Source organism: Oncorhynchus mykiss, chromosome 21 (genome assembly GCF_013265735.2).
Source record: "Oncorhynchus mykiss isolate Arlee chromosome 21, USDA_OmykA_1.1, whole genome shotgun sequence".
In the NCBI taxonomy this organism is placed as follows: domain Eukaryota; kingdom Metazoa; phylum Chordata; class Actinopteri; order Salmoniformes; family Salmonidae; genus Oncorhynchus; species Oncorhynchus mykiss.
Genome location: NC_048585.1, coordinates 59454250 through 59468386, shown reverse-complemented (window position 1 = coordinate 59468386; position 14137 = coordinate 59454250). Strand labels below are relative to the sequence as shown.

Genomic DNA, 14137 nt, shown 5'->3' with positions numbered 1-14137 from the left:
GTCAGACTCTCATCCACAGTACACTGGCTTTCCATGCTAATCCCCAGCAAATCCTCAGGGAGCTCCATTTAGCATGTTGCCCCATGGAGGACACATTTGCATTTATCAAACGATCAGAGAGGAAGTGTCACGTTTACATTATAATTCCAGACAGGAAATTGTTCGTAAAAAAAAGCCTATATATCTCCAGTAACTGTGCAGTTACTGTGGGTAGGCTGTCTATGAACCACAGGATTGGTAAAACGTTTTTTAAATCATTTGTAATATTTACTCTGTTGCCCTAGGTCTTCACTCCTGGTCATGGATTACCAGATAGTGTGCAAGCTTTTGTTCCCATCTAGTGCCAAAACACAAATCTGATGTGCTAGTGCTGGCTTGGAACAAATACCTGCATCCACAGAGCTCCTTCCGGACCTGGGGCAAAGAAAAATGATCGGAAGCACTTCATGCTACGGTACAGAAATAGCTAGTTATTTACTTAGAAAGTACATGGTAAAACAGTAACCAATTAATTAATAACCAATTAATGACTTGTGTGTTTCTTCGAGATTCATTATTAGAATTGGGATGACAACCCAAAAATTATAGACCCCGACCATACCACTTATCGCTGTCACGTTCTGACCTTAGTTCTTTTGTTATGTCTTTGTTTTAAGTATGGTCAGGGCGTGAGTTGGGTGGGTTGTCTATGTTCCTGTTTTCTATGTTGTGTTTTTGCGTTTGGCCTGGTGTGGTTCTCAATCAGAGGCAGGTGTCGTTAGTTGTCTCTGATTGAGAATCATACTTAGGTAGCCTTTACCCACTTGTGTTTAGTGGGTGTTTATTTTCTGTTCTGTGTGTGTTGCACCTAGACGGAGCTGTTTCGTTTGTTCTCTTTCGTTACTTTGTATTTAGTGTTCAGTTCAGTTTATTAAAAGGATGAACACTTACCACGCTGCGTATTGGCCTGACATTTCAAGCGTTACAATCGCAGGCATTTGGCTGATATCGTTCATTACGATAATTAGCCTATACTAGGGAAATGTGAAGTTAGAAATTCAATATTTTTCTAATGTGGGTGATTGTTAGTAGTAGTTTAAAGACTAATAAATAAATAAAAATAGGTGGTGCACATTCATGTTATAAACTGTGCTGCACATTCATGTTATAAACTGTGCTGCACATTCATGTTATAAACTGTGCTGCACATTCATGTTATAAACTGTGCTGCACATTCATGTTATAAACTGTGCTGCACATTCATGTTATAAACTGTGCTGCACATTCATGTTATAAACTGTGCTGCACATTTATGTTATAAACTGTGCTGCACATTCATGTTATAAACTGTGCTGCACATTCATGTTATAAACTGTGCTGCACATTCATGTTATAAACTGTGCTGCACATTCATGTTATAAACTGTGCTGCACATTCATGCTATAAACTGTGCTGCACATTCATGTTATAAACTGTGCTGCACATTCATGTTATAAACTGTGCTGCGCATTCATGTTATAAACTGTGCTGCGAATTCATGTTATAAACTGTGCTGCGCATTCATGTTATAAACTGTGCTGCGCATTCATGTTATAAACTGTGCTGCGCATTCATGTTATAAACTGTGCTGCGCATTCATGTTATAAACTGTGCCGCGCATTCATGTTATAAACTGTGCCGCGCATTCATGTTATAAACTGTGCCGCACATTCATGTTATAAACTGTGCCGCACATTCATGTTATAAACTGTGCCGCACATTCATGTTATAAACTGTGCTGCACATTCATGTTATAAACTGTGCTGCACATTCATGTTATAAACTGTGCTGCGCATTCATGTTATAAACTGTGCTGCGCATTCATGTTATAAACTGTGCTGCGCATTCATGTTATAAACTGTGCTGCACATTCATGTTATAAACTGTGCTGCACATTCATGTTATAAACTGTGCTGCACATTCATGTTATAAACTGTGCTGCACATTCATGTTATAAACTGTGCTGCACATTCATGTTATAAACTGTGCTGCACATTCATGTTATAAACTGTGCTGCACATTCATGTTATAAACTGTGCTGCACATTCATGTTATAAACTGTGCTGCACATTCATGTTATAAACTGTGCTGCACATTCATGTTATAAACTGTGCTGCACATTCATGTTATAAACTGTGCTGCACATTCATGTTATAAACTGTGCTGCACATTCATGTTATAAACTGTGCTGCACATTCATGTTATAAACTGTGCTGCACATTCATGTTATAAACTGTGCTGCACAAACACATTCCGAAATTGCACCTGGTGTATTCTACTATTCTTACTGTCAATAGTAAGTCGAGACTTCGACCGAATTCCAAAAAATAGATTTACAAATAAAAAAGAATTGGTAGGTTACAGACTTATTCTAAAATGTATTAAATTGTTTTTTTCCCTCATCAATCTACACACAATAACCCATAATGACAAAGCAAAAACAGTATTTGAGAATTCAAACCAGGGTGTCTGTAGTGACGCCTCTAGCACTGAGATGCAGTGCCACTCGGGAGAATGATGGAGGCCACAGTGTTCTTGGGGACCTTCAACGCTGCAGACATTTTTTGGTATCCTTCCCCAGATCTGTGCTTCGACACAATCCTGTCTCGGAGCTCTATAGACAATTCCTTCGACCTCATGGCTTGGTTTTTGCTCTGACATGCAATGTCAACAGTGGGATCTTAGATAGGCAGGTGTGTGCCTTTCCAAATCATGTCCAATCAATTGAATTTACCACAGGTGGACTCCAATCAAGTTGTAGAAACATCTCAAGGATGATCAATGGAAACAGGATGCACCTGAGCTCAATTTCGAGTCTCATAGCAAAGGGTCTGAATACTTATGTAAATAAGGAATTTCTGTTTTTATTTTTAAAACATTTGCAAACATTTCTAAAAACCTGTTTTCGCTTTGTCATTATGAGGTATTGTGTGTACATTGTAAGACACAATGCCATTTGTATTGTGTTTTGGTGCAGATATGCGATTAATATACTATATCTAGATAATAAAGTGTCCGTAGAACTCATTCACAGTAAAGGGTATTACAATTCTGATTTCAGATGTTTAATACATACAAAATAAGGAAGACTACATTTTTTTTGTTCGTGTTTCTCTATCAGTTGTTTGGGGGGGAAAAGCATTGGTTTTGGTATTAAGACACATTATTTTTTTGTATAAATAATTAAATGTTAATTATATAAAGCAGCCCGTGTAATAATCTGTCAGAGAGTAGCCCCAATCGGCCAGAGCCACAAGTAATACATTTGGGCCAGATAACTCACACCGGAATCGGCCAGAGCCCCAAGTAATACATTTGGGCCAGATAACTCACACCGGAATCATCCCGAGCTCATTCCCCGCATCCTAGCCATAAGTAATACTGCCGAAGGCGGCCCAGACTCGGGCCCCAGACGTCAGCCGAGTCTGACTCTCAGCCGAGTGCCCCGACTCTCAGCAGGAATCGGCCCAGATCCACTGTGTTAGCTGGGTAGTGTTTCCGTTCCCCTTTAAACATTAGAAGAACTACAACCATATAGTTTGGAATATGATTCATAATTGGGTAAGAGTTGCACAAACCAAAACCAATAAGGAATATTCTTCAAGAATCATAATATCCTCAATTAAATTGACCACCTTTTGCGAATGTTGTCTTGGCGAACGAGGAGTAAGGCTATCATGTTCACTGCTACGCCGTGAGATCAAAGACATGGCAGATGCAGGTGTATCTCTCCAATGAATGTTCTCACTTGCCTGTTGCATATGTGCCAGTGCATAGAATAACAACACACGTATCATATATAGATAGCTTCAATATGAGTACCCTAAGCCTATATTATCAGTGAACATGTAACTTGCAAAAACTTTGAGTATGCTAAAAAAAAAAGACTTACGGAATGAATACGTTTTGTAAACGTGCTCATGTATTGCCAGGTTGAATGTGCTGATGCATTTCTATTCATTTCTATTTTGAAAGTGAATTCTTCAAGATCAGACAACAGGTATGAATTAAAAGTAAAGGCTATCAATTTGCATTTACTTTGACATATCTTACCTTCAGGGCCTCGATATCCAATGACGTTGACTCATCCATATCTTTACAAAACGTAAATAAAGCAATTTGGACAACTTGAATGGTTAGTTCATTGCGCAGTACTCAGACCTATCTATATCTTGGGGCCAGTTGCACTTCAGTCTCATTGGGCTAGTCTATACCACACTGATGAAAAAGGAAAAACCGAATGACTCTTGAAAATTCATGAGAATTTTTCCACTCAATGTAGCCTGATAAATAACTCAGAACATATATAAAAGCATGCTTGCTTGCATTATCAATATAACGTTAGATGCCTCGAAAGAAAAAAACTCAAAGGCGCATATTTAAAAAAAAATTGTAGTCTTGCTGTCATACCTATCTGGTAAATCTATCAGATTCTGAACATCTTCTCATCCAAAGATTGTGGAGTTGAGAGGCCAGCCGGAATTTTTTTTTTCAGTAGGCTACGCAAATCCACCCTAAACTCCTGTTCATCATAAAAATATTTCCCACAAAAAAATGCATAGTCCACTTGCATGGTAGCTTATCTATCCGCACTCCGTAGCCTACCATCTCAAGAAAGACAGGTGCTTGCGTGACACGAGTGTGCGTAAAAAAATCTGTCCATAACGAAAATTGCTCGGCGCGCGCTTTTTGTGTGCTGTGTGCGCGTACCCGCGCGTGCAGTCGGTTTCTCCATAGCACCCAGTTTCAGTGTTACTAATCAAGATTAGTAGATGAATCAGGCGTGTTGCTGATTGGGTCGAACAAGAGCTTGCAACCACACCAGCCTTATGCATAAAAGGTTGGCCACCCCTGGATGAACAACCAGTGAAAATGATATGTACAACCTGTGAAAATGATATGTACAACTTGTAAAAAATAATATCTACAACCTGTGAAAATGATATGTACAACCTGTGAAAATTATATGTACAACCTGTGAAAATGATATGTACAACTTGTAAAAAATAATATCTACAACCTGTGAAAATTATATGTACAACCTGTGAAAATGATATGTACAACCGGTGAAAATGATATGTAGAACCTGTGTCTCTGTGTGTGAAGTAAGTCAATTCATGCTAAGTGCTAAGGAGAAGATGATAGAGTGAGAGGTCAACGTTAAGAAGATGGTGGAGAGAAAGAAGAGTTGAGTCAGATAAGGTAGGAGGGAGATGAAGAGGGTGAGGGAAGGGCAGATTAGAAGAAGAGGTGGAAGACGTGAAGTTCAGTTTGAATCCTATGACCAACTGGAAAAAATCTGTGTGTGTGTGTGTGTGTCAGGAAGTGATTTAAAAAAAAGCGTAAGACATATTGTTGTGGACTATTAGATCAATAACGTATTCTTCTTCTTCATGGGGAGGGTTATCAAGGAGATGTGATGGAAGGGGGAGATCACCAAGAGAGAGCTGGGAGGAGTGAGGGATACAACTAAGGAGAGAAAGAAACACGTGGACAAGGCTAGAGCTGAAGGTTGAGAAGGAGAGGTTGAAGTAGTCAAATATTGTTAAAAAGAAAGCTAAAGACACTTCACATTAATTAACCTCTACGGGATTGGTGCCCCCTCCCCCCAAGGGACGGTTGAGCTAACGTGCGCTAACGTGATTAGCATGAGGGTGTAAGTAACAAGAACATCTTCCAGGACATAGACATATCTGATATGGGCAGAAAGCTTCAATTCATGTTAACCTAACGGCACTGTCCAATTTACAAAGTCCATAGTTATGACTTGAAAATGTGTTAATAAACCAATTAGGCACATTTGGGCAGTCTTGATTCAACATTTTGAACAGAAATGCAATGGTTCATTGGATCAGTCTAAAACTTTGCACATACACTGCTGCCAACTAGTGGGCAAAATCTAAATTGTGCCTAAACTGGAATAATACATGGTGGCCTTTTTCTGGTATTTCAAAGATGATGGAACAAAAAACACGTTTTTTTCTTTGTATTATCTGTTACTAGATCTAAAGTGTTATATTCTCCTACATTAGTTTCACATTTCCACAAACTTCAAAGTGTTTCCTTTCAAATAGTATCAAGAATATGCATATCCTTGCTTCAAGTCCTGAGCTACAGGCAGTTAGATTTGGGCATGTCATTTTAGGCAAAAATCTAAAAAAGGGTCAGATCCTTAAGAGGTTTTAAGAGACACTAATCATTCAGATTTTTCTGTATACCTTGACAGTTATTCTAAGGTCCCCTGAGATCCACGCTGGTTTGTACAGCCAACACAGGGGTATAAGAATAGAATGAGAATACTGGTGCTAAAGGAGGTCCATTCAATCTCAACTGTCTCATGTGAATGCTAAAAGAGTAGCATCTCTGGCTATGTATGCCAGCTAATGTTAGAGAATTTAGCTGGCATACATAGCCAGAGATGCTACTCCTCTAGCATTCACATGAGACAGTCGAGATTGAATGGACCTCCTTTAGCACTTGTTTTTGGATACACAAATCACCTCAGAGTATGTACTGTAACCGCATCAATTATTTTACTGTTTCTTCCGTTCTCAGATTCCTCAGTGTGACAGCCACATGACCGAGCTGGGAGGAATAAGTAGGATGGAGGGAGGAAGAGAGGAGGAATCAGGAGATAGACAGCTATTCCACTACCTACACCACCCACCCCCTTATACTTAAAAGAAACCCCACCCCTTTATACTTAAAAATTAAAACCACTCGCTTATACAGAAAATAAATAAAAACTAAACACCAAACATTCCTATTTGACGGTGGAGAGAAAAATGTAAGCTTGGAACTTCATTTCCCGCAATTCTACACTAGTCTCCTAGTTAATCTAGTCTCCTAGTGTAGAATTGTTGGTAGCCTTCCCCAGATCTGTGCCTCAACACAATCCTGTCTCGGCGCTTTACAAACAATTCCTTTGACCTCATGGCTTGGTTTTGCTCTGACATGCACTGTCGACTGTGGGACCTTATATAGACATGTGTGTGCCTTTCCAAATCATGTCCAATCAATTGAATTTACCACAGGTGGACTCCAATCAAGTTGTAGAAACATCTTAAGGATAATCAATGGAAACAGGATGCACCTGAGCTCAATTTCATAATCTCATGGCAAAGGGTCTGAATACGTATGTAAATAAGGTATCTGTTTTTTTTATTTTTAATACATTTGCAAAACATTTCAAATAAACTGTTTTTGCTTGGTCTTTATGGGGTATTGTGTGTAGATTGATGAGGAAAATATTTCATTTAATCCATTCTAGAATAAATCTGTAACATAACACAATGGTGATAAAGTCTAGGGACACTGAATACTTTCCGAATGCACTGTTTATGATATCTGAGTGAGAATGAACTAACAAAATCAATGTGGGCCCCCTGGAGGTCAGGTTCCCTTGGCATGTGCCCTGTTAATGTATTGATCCTTGGTGTGTTGATCACTGGGTGATGATGTAGGCCTAGACTAGATCATTGGTTCTCTTATATGGAATATATTTAGTTAGACTGTTTTACCTTCTCAACGATAATTGAAGTTCTGCAGACTGCAGCAAGTCTAAAAACTCGGTGATTACAGTAAATAAGCCAAAAAAATGGTGGTATTCCTCTCTGATAAAACTGAAATCAATAGAAATATTGGTGTGACTGAATCGCACCACCAAAGTAATACAGCAGAGTGCAGTAGAGAGGTAGAATTGCGGTATCCAGACATCAACAATCAACCAAGACTGTTTTTTCCCCCCCCCCAAGAATCATAATCAACTGTCGATAGTATCTTCTTCTCTGTCAGGATGGCGGACCCCAACACTAAACAGATGCCACAGAAAAGGTAATATTTGTACTAATTTAGTCACAAGGTTATAATAATAAGCACATTTTCTGGAACAATGTTGCTACAATGCAGCTATAATATGTCAATGTATTTCCTGGCTGGCTATGCTAGCTAGCAAAGAGGCAACACCCAGTAATGTTGTTAGCCATTTAGCTAGCTAGCTAACCAGTGCCGTGCCTCAGTAATATCAAAGATGATAGAATATATTCAGTTGTGTCCTTTACCAGAGATGGACAACGTCTCTGGTCTTAAGTGACGTGTTGTTATCTTGTTGCTTAGCAAACGTAATTGACAGATTTAATGTATCTTTAATGGGGCGGCAAGGTAGCCTAGGGTAGCCGAGTGTTGGACTAGTAACTGCAAGTTCAAATCCCCGAGCTGACAAGGTACAAATCTGTCGTTCTGCCCCTGAACAGGCAGTTAACCCACTGTTCCTAGGCCGTCATTGAAAATAAGAATTTGTTCTTAACTGACTTGCCTACAAAGGTTTAAAAAAAAGACTAACAACTGACGTTTATAAATCGTACATATAAAATATACCCCAAAATGTGTACGCACCAGTTTTTCGTGCAAAAGTTGGTCTTTATAACATTTTTAAAAATGGAACTTGACGTGAGAATGTGCTCACGTCACCGCAAACCTTAGACCATGCTGTAGTTGTTGAAATGTCGTTGGTTACGATGGTTCTAAGTATTTTGATGAAAGCTTAGTCAACAAAAAACAGAAAACATATCAACAAGATTGCAGCCATTTGTCGTTAATGTGTGTTTATTTTTAGAATCTAAAATAGACAGGAATCTTATAATTACACACAGGAATCTTTTTCCTATTTATTTTATTTTCATAACTATAGAGTACCACAGTAAGAGTCATAGTACACATAAAAATTAGCGGTCAAACATGGACATGGTTCCAATTGTCTTTCCACCATACATTTTTTTTCCATAGGGGATTTTTAGAAATACTTAAAGTAAGGGCTGTGTTTCGTGTAGGCTTACCTTGGCATGATGTTTAAATCTCTCTAGGACAAGTTGACTTTTATCAATATATTCACCTGTATTTACCACCCAAAAATGTAATGCTAATTGGTGGCTAATGTGGCTATCATAACGAACTACAAATGCCATGATGACCTGGTCGAGACTGCCGAACCGATGCAAAGGTAAGAATTTCTGGATTAACTATCAAATGTTAGCTAAATGTAGTAATGAATAATTTGGCAACATTTCTTTAAATGGGCAATTCTGTAAACCTTCTTGTAAAATGTACACAATAACTGTTAGTAAATGTTCCAGCTAGAGATGATGCTAATTAGCCATTTTGAATCTGAGACCTTGTCCAAGAGAAGGTTATCAAAACGTCACACCAAAGTAAGCCTACACAAAACAAAACCCTTATTTGAAGTGTTTCTAAAAAAATCCCCAATGGGGAAAAAAATGTATTGTGGAAAAATTATTAGAACCATTTCCCTGTTCGACTGCTAGGTTTGATGGGTATTATGACACCTCTGCTGTGGGGCTCTATTGCAGAATATATTGCTCACCTTTCCTGGCTGTAATGGGTTCATATTCCCCAAGGAGCCTTTACAACAAATAAACATGTTTAATTGGACCTAGTAGGCTAGTAAATAGATAGCTTAGTGTATATGGGGCGGCAGGGTAGCCTAGTGGTTAGAGCGTTGGACTAGTAAGTTCAAACCCCGAGCTGACAAGGTACAAATCTGTCGTTCTGCCCCTGAACAGGCAGTTAACCCACTGTTCCTAGACCAGTTAACTCACTGTTCCTAGACCAGTTAACCCACTGTTCCTAGGCCAGTTAACCCACTGTTCCTAGGCCAGTTAACCCACTGTTCCTAGACCAGTTAACCCACTATTCCTAGACCAGTTAACCCACTGTCATGACTTTGCCTGCCACAGATGTTAGTTTCTCTCAGCATTGGTCGAGTTCGTTTTTGCATGTCCCAGTGCCCCAGGTGGGCGGAGTTTGGACATTTTGGACCATTCTGTTGGTAAGATTGCTACCCGAACTCCTTGCTACGGCCACAGATGTTAGTTTCTCTCAGCATTGGTCGAGTTCGTTTTTGCATGTCCCAGTGCCCCAGGTGGGCGGAGTTTGGACATTTTGGACCATTCTGTTGGTAAGATTGCTACCCGAACTCCTTGCTACGGCCACAGATGTTAGTTTCTCTCAGCATTGGTCGAGTTCGTTTTTGCATGTCCCAGTGCCCCAGGTGGGCGGAGTTTGGACATTTTGGACCATTCTGTTGGTAAGATTGCCACCCATTCGGGGCACCGGGCCATGCAAATCTAACTCCACCATTGATTCTGGATCTGAGTACCTCCCTGACGATTTCTAGAATGGAAATCCACTCTGGATGTCTTATTGTTTGTTTTTTTGTCTGGGACCCCCATCGCAGAACATGTGGGTAAAGCGGCGTTTTGAAATATCCTCATTGGCTTTGATTGGTTAGAGATGATCCAATCGCTGGTTACTTTTTTTGGTACAACACACCCCTCATTTTGACATCACCACAAACGACTTCAACGACGGCGATCTCCAGACTGAAGCATGTAGCAAACGACGGAGTAGCGGAAGAATTCAGTTGGAGTAGTCAGGCAAGTCATGACTAGCTACCATCACAATTTCATGTATTTTCTGCCAACTCTTGCAGTGCCAACATTGCAGCTGGAGCAGTTGTGTGTGTAGAGAGTGAAATTAGAGGAGATGTGACCATTGGTAAGACTTTATTCATACTCCATACTGTTTTTTTTTTTTTTTTGCCATCAAGTATCTTTCAGTGTTTTATCCATTTTCCTCCAAATAAAAATAAGCAAGCTGTGTAGCATTATAGATGTATCAATCGTCTATTCCTTCCGGCAGGTCCAAGAACAGTGGTCCACCCGAAAGCACGTATTATAGCTGAGGCAGGCCCTATTATCATTGGAGAAGGCAACCTGATTGAGGAACAGGCTCTCATCATTAACAGGTAGGTAGGTCTCGACTGCAGTTAGCTGTGTATCCAGTACATCCACGTCAATTTTAACACGCTCTTTTTTTGTTTCTCTACATTTTGCCCTACGACCTTTAGTTATCCAGAAAATATTATGCCTGACACTGAAGGAGTTGAACCCAAGACCATGACGATTGGAATCAACAATGTGTTTGAAGTCGGTTGCGGTATCCTTCTACTACACGTAATCACAATGACCGGTTGTTGTGGACCATTTGCTCAAGAAAACTGCTGTGATGCTATTGCTTTTTTAATGAGGGACATCGCCTAAAGACTAGTTTAACTAATGTCTATACAAGAGGAGTAATAACAAAGTAGTGTAATGACATGTTTGTTTGGTGTTATCTCCCAAATCGTTTTTGGAGCAGTTGAAGAAACTGTCTTAACACTCATCTCCTTTAGCCCTCGACCAACTCCTCACCTTCAACCCTTAACCAACTCCTCACCTTCAACCCTTAACCAACTCCTCACCTTCAACCCTTAACCAACTCCTCACCTTCAACCCTTAACCAACTCGTCACGTTTAACCCTCGACCAACTCCTCACCTTTAGCCCTCGACCAACTCCTCACCTTTAGCCCTCGACCAACTCCTCACCTTTAGCCCTCGACCAACTCCTCACCTTTAGCCCTCGACCAACTCCTCACCTTTAGCCCTCGACCAACTCCTCACCTTTAGCCCTCGACCAACTCCTCACCTTTAGCCCTCGACCAACTCCTCACCTTTAGCCCTCGATCAACTCCTCACCTTTAGCCCTCGACCAACTCCTCACCTTTAGCCCTCGACCAACTCCTCACCTTTAGCCCTCGACCAACTCCTCACCTTTAGCCCTCGACCAACTCCTCACCTTTAGCCCTCGACCAACTCCTCACCTTTAGCCCTCGACCAACTCCTCACCTTTAGCCCTCGACCAACTCCTCACCTTCAACCCTCGACCAACTCCTCACCTTCAACCCTTAACCAACTCCTCACCTTTAGCCCTCGACCAACTCCTCACCTTTAGCCCTCGACCAACTCCTCACCTTCAACCCTCGACCAACTCCTCACCTTCAACCCTTAACCAACTCCTCACCTTCAACCCTTAACCAACTCCTCACCTTCAACCCTTAACCAACTCGTCACGTTTAACCCTCGACCAACTCCTCACCTTTAGCCCTCGACCAACTCCTCACCTTTAGCCCTCGACCAACTCCTCACCTTTAGCCCTCGACCAACTCCTCACCTTTAGCCCTCGACCAACTCCTCACCTTTAACCCTCGACCAACTCCTCACCTTTAACCTTCGACCAACTCCTCACCTTTAACCCTCGACCAGGTTCTCAAGGTTTAGCCCTCGACCAGGTTCTCAAGGTTTTAGCCCTCGACCAGGTTCTCAAGGTTTGAGCCCTCGACCAGGTTCTCAAGGTTTTAACCCTCAACCAACTTCTCATGTTTAACCCTCAACAAACTTCTCAAGTCTCTCAAGCATTGAAAATTGGTGACAACAATGTCATCGAGTCAAAAGGTAGGATATGCTTTTTAAAACACGTGTGGCCTATACATAGGCCATTAATGATGAACCCTTCTGTTGTAATTTGGAAGCCATTTTCGATGCAGTCTGTATGATGACGTACAACCCTCGCTCTCTGTCTCAGCGGACCTAGGGAAGAACGTCATTCTCACCAGTGGCTGTATCGTCGGCGCTTGTTGCCAGGTTAATACGTGTGAGGTCATTCCCGAGAACACAGTCATCTACGGGTCTAACTGCATGAGGCGTGTGCAGACAGAAAGGCCTCAGGTTTGTTCCTACCATGAATTCCACCTAGCTCTTCGCTAAGGAAGATATAATACAAGACAATTACATTTTGAGTAATTTATCCAGAGGTACTTACAGCAGCACTTAAGGGTTAAGTGACTTTTAAAAAAAAAATGTATCTAGTCGGCACGGATTCAAACCAGCAGCCTTTCGGTTACTGGCCCAACGCTCTTACCTGCTAGGCTACCTGCTTACCCCATGTGCCAATGTCCATACTCGCATACCACTGAGAATGCTAGCCCAATACATCACTAAATGCTATGCCAGTGTAGGTACAGAAAGTGATTGTGGTAAAGGACACCAAGAAAATATTTTGTCCTTTAAAAAGTGTATATATATATATGTTCTCTGCAATGCTAGTGCTGGCATTGATATTGTCGTCAGGGGATAGGTTTTTAATTTTATGATTTAAATGCTTAGGAATTGTTTTATCTTCTAATATTGTAACCTCTGACAGTTGATTTAAAATGTTCTAACAAAAATGTATCTTCCAGCCTCAGACGCTTCAGCTAGATTTCCTCATGAAGATCCTGCCCAACTACCATCACATGAAGAAGACTGTCAAAGGAACCTCCACCCCTGTCAGAAATTAACCTCTGACTAACCAAAGATCAGCGTTCTCTGACGCTCACCAGACCTTAACAATGAAAGGTGTAGAGACTAAATGTATCCTAGACCTGATGTCCTACAGCTATTGTCCTAGACCACGTAAGAAGTCGTTTCTCTCCTCTGAGGCATGAGTGCACATTCCTAGCTTTTCTCAATTCCCAATCATAAGAGAGAGAGCCCATATGCAGCACTCCATTGGGTCATTAGCTAAACCAATAGTAATGCAGTTCCTGGTTTTGTTTCTTATTTGTCTATCTTGCACCTTTTTATTGTATCATTTTTTATTTTTTTGTCTGTTCAACTGTCATATGTTGTTTTTCTGTCTTAAATTTAGCCGATTCAGTTATGTTAATGTATATTTTTCAGCTTTGGTTGTTGTGAAATAAAAATATATTTAAAAGAAACAGTACAATTTAACATGGATTCATCAGTTTAGACAAGACAGCAGGCTCAGTAGTCCATGAAAGATTTCCTCAATGTTTATGACGCAATTTGTTTTATTTCCACAAGGAGGTGCCAGTGAGGAATTTCTTGTAGCTTACCCTCCACCCATATCAGTCACAGATACATGACACACTGGGCATGAGACTAGTCACAGGTTGATGTTATTGGCTCAGTGGGCCCTTTTGTTAAGAAGTCAAGAAAGTATTTTCCGATAGCTGAACAGATTAGTCTGACTAATGGGCAAGGTGTTGCCATATATACACTAATGTAACATTATTCAAAGAACATTATACCTCAAAAGTAGGAATATAAATCCCAGAACATGATATCAAGATAAAATGATATATATATATATATATATACATATATACGTATTCAATATTCATGCATGGGTCATTCTGCGAATAGAGTGTCGTTCGTCTATAGT

General features: G+C 40.5%; 2 protein-coding genes across 3 annotated transcripts in view; one reads left to right on the top strand and one right to left on the bottom strand.

Moving 5' to 3' along the window:
* Nucleotides 1–4794, bottom strand: part of LOC110500769 (zeta-sarcoglycan-like) — a 50911-nt gene extending 46117 nt beyond the window's left edge. Inside the window, exon 1 of the mRNA XM_021578301.2 lies at nucleotides 4072–4794. Within this exon, the coding sequence (XP_021433976.2) occupies nucleotides 4072–4110 (39 nt within the window). The 5' untranslated portion in view covers nucleotides 4111–4794. The remainder of the gene's footprint in view (nucleotides 1–4071) is intronic.
* Nucleotides 4795–7703: 2909 nt separating this feature from the next.
* On the top strand, nucleotides 7704–13672 carry dctn6 (dynactin subunit 6). Of its 2 annotated transcripts, none has more exons than XM_021578302.2 (7): nucleotides 7704–7851; nucleotides 10526–10590; nucleotides 10735–10840; nucleotides 10943–11031; nucleotides 12319–12366; nucleotides 12497–12639; nucleotides 13152–13672. In XM_021578302.2, the coding sequence occupies exons 1-7, from the start codon at nucleotides 7814–7816 to the stop codon at nucleotides 13248–13250; spliced, it is 588 nt and encodes a 195-aa protein (XP_021433977.1). In that variant the 5' UTR covers nucleotides 7704–7813; the 3' UTR covers nucleotides 13251–13672. The 2 variants fall into 2 exon arrangements, with proteins under 2 accessions (XP_021433977.1, XP_021433978.1); XM_021578303.2 differs by lacking the exon at nucleotides 7704–7851 and adding an exon at nucleotides 8494–9016.
* Nucleotides 13673–14137: the final 465 nt, after the last annotated feature.

Bases quoted from the DNA above. Each gene is read 5' to 3' on its own strand.
- dctn6 (XM_021578302.2), top strand. From the start codon at position 7,814: ATGGCGGACCCCAACACTAAACAGATGCCACAGAAAAG. The intron at 10,591-10,734 runs GTAAGACTTTAT...TCCTTCCGGCAG, and splicing joins TAGAGGAGATGTGACCATTG to GTCCAAGAACAGTGGTCCAC. The intron at 12,367-12,496 runs GTAGGATATGCT...TCTCTGTCTCAG, and splicing joins CAATGTCATCGAGTCAAAAG to CGGACCTAGGGAAGAACGTC.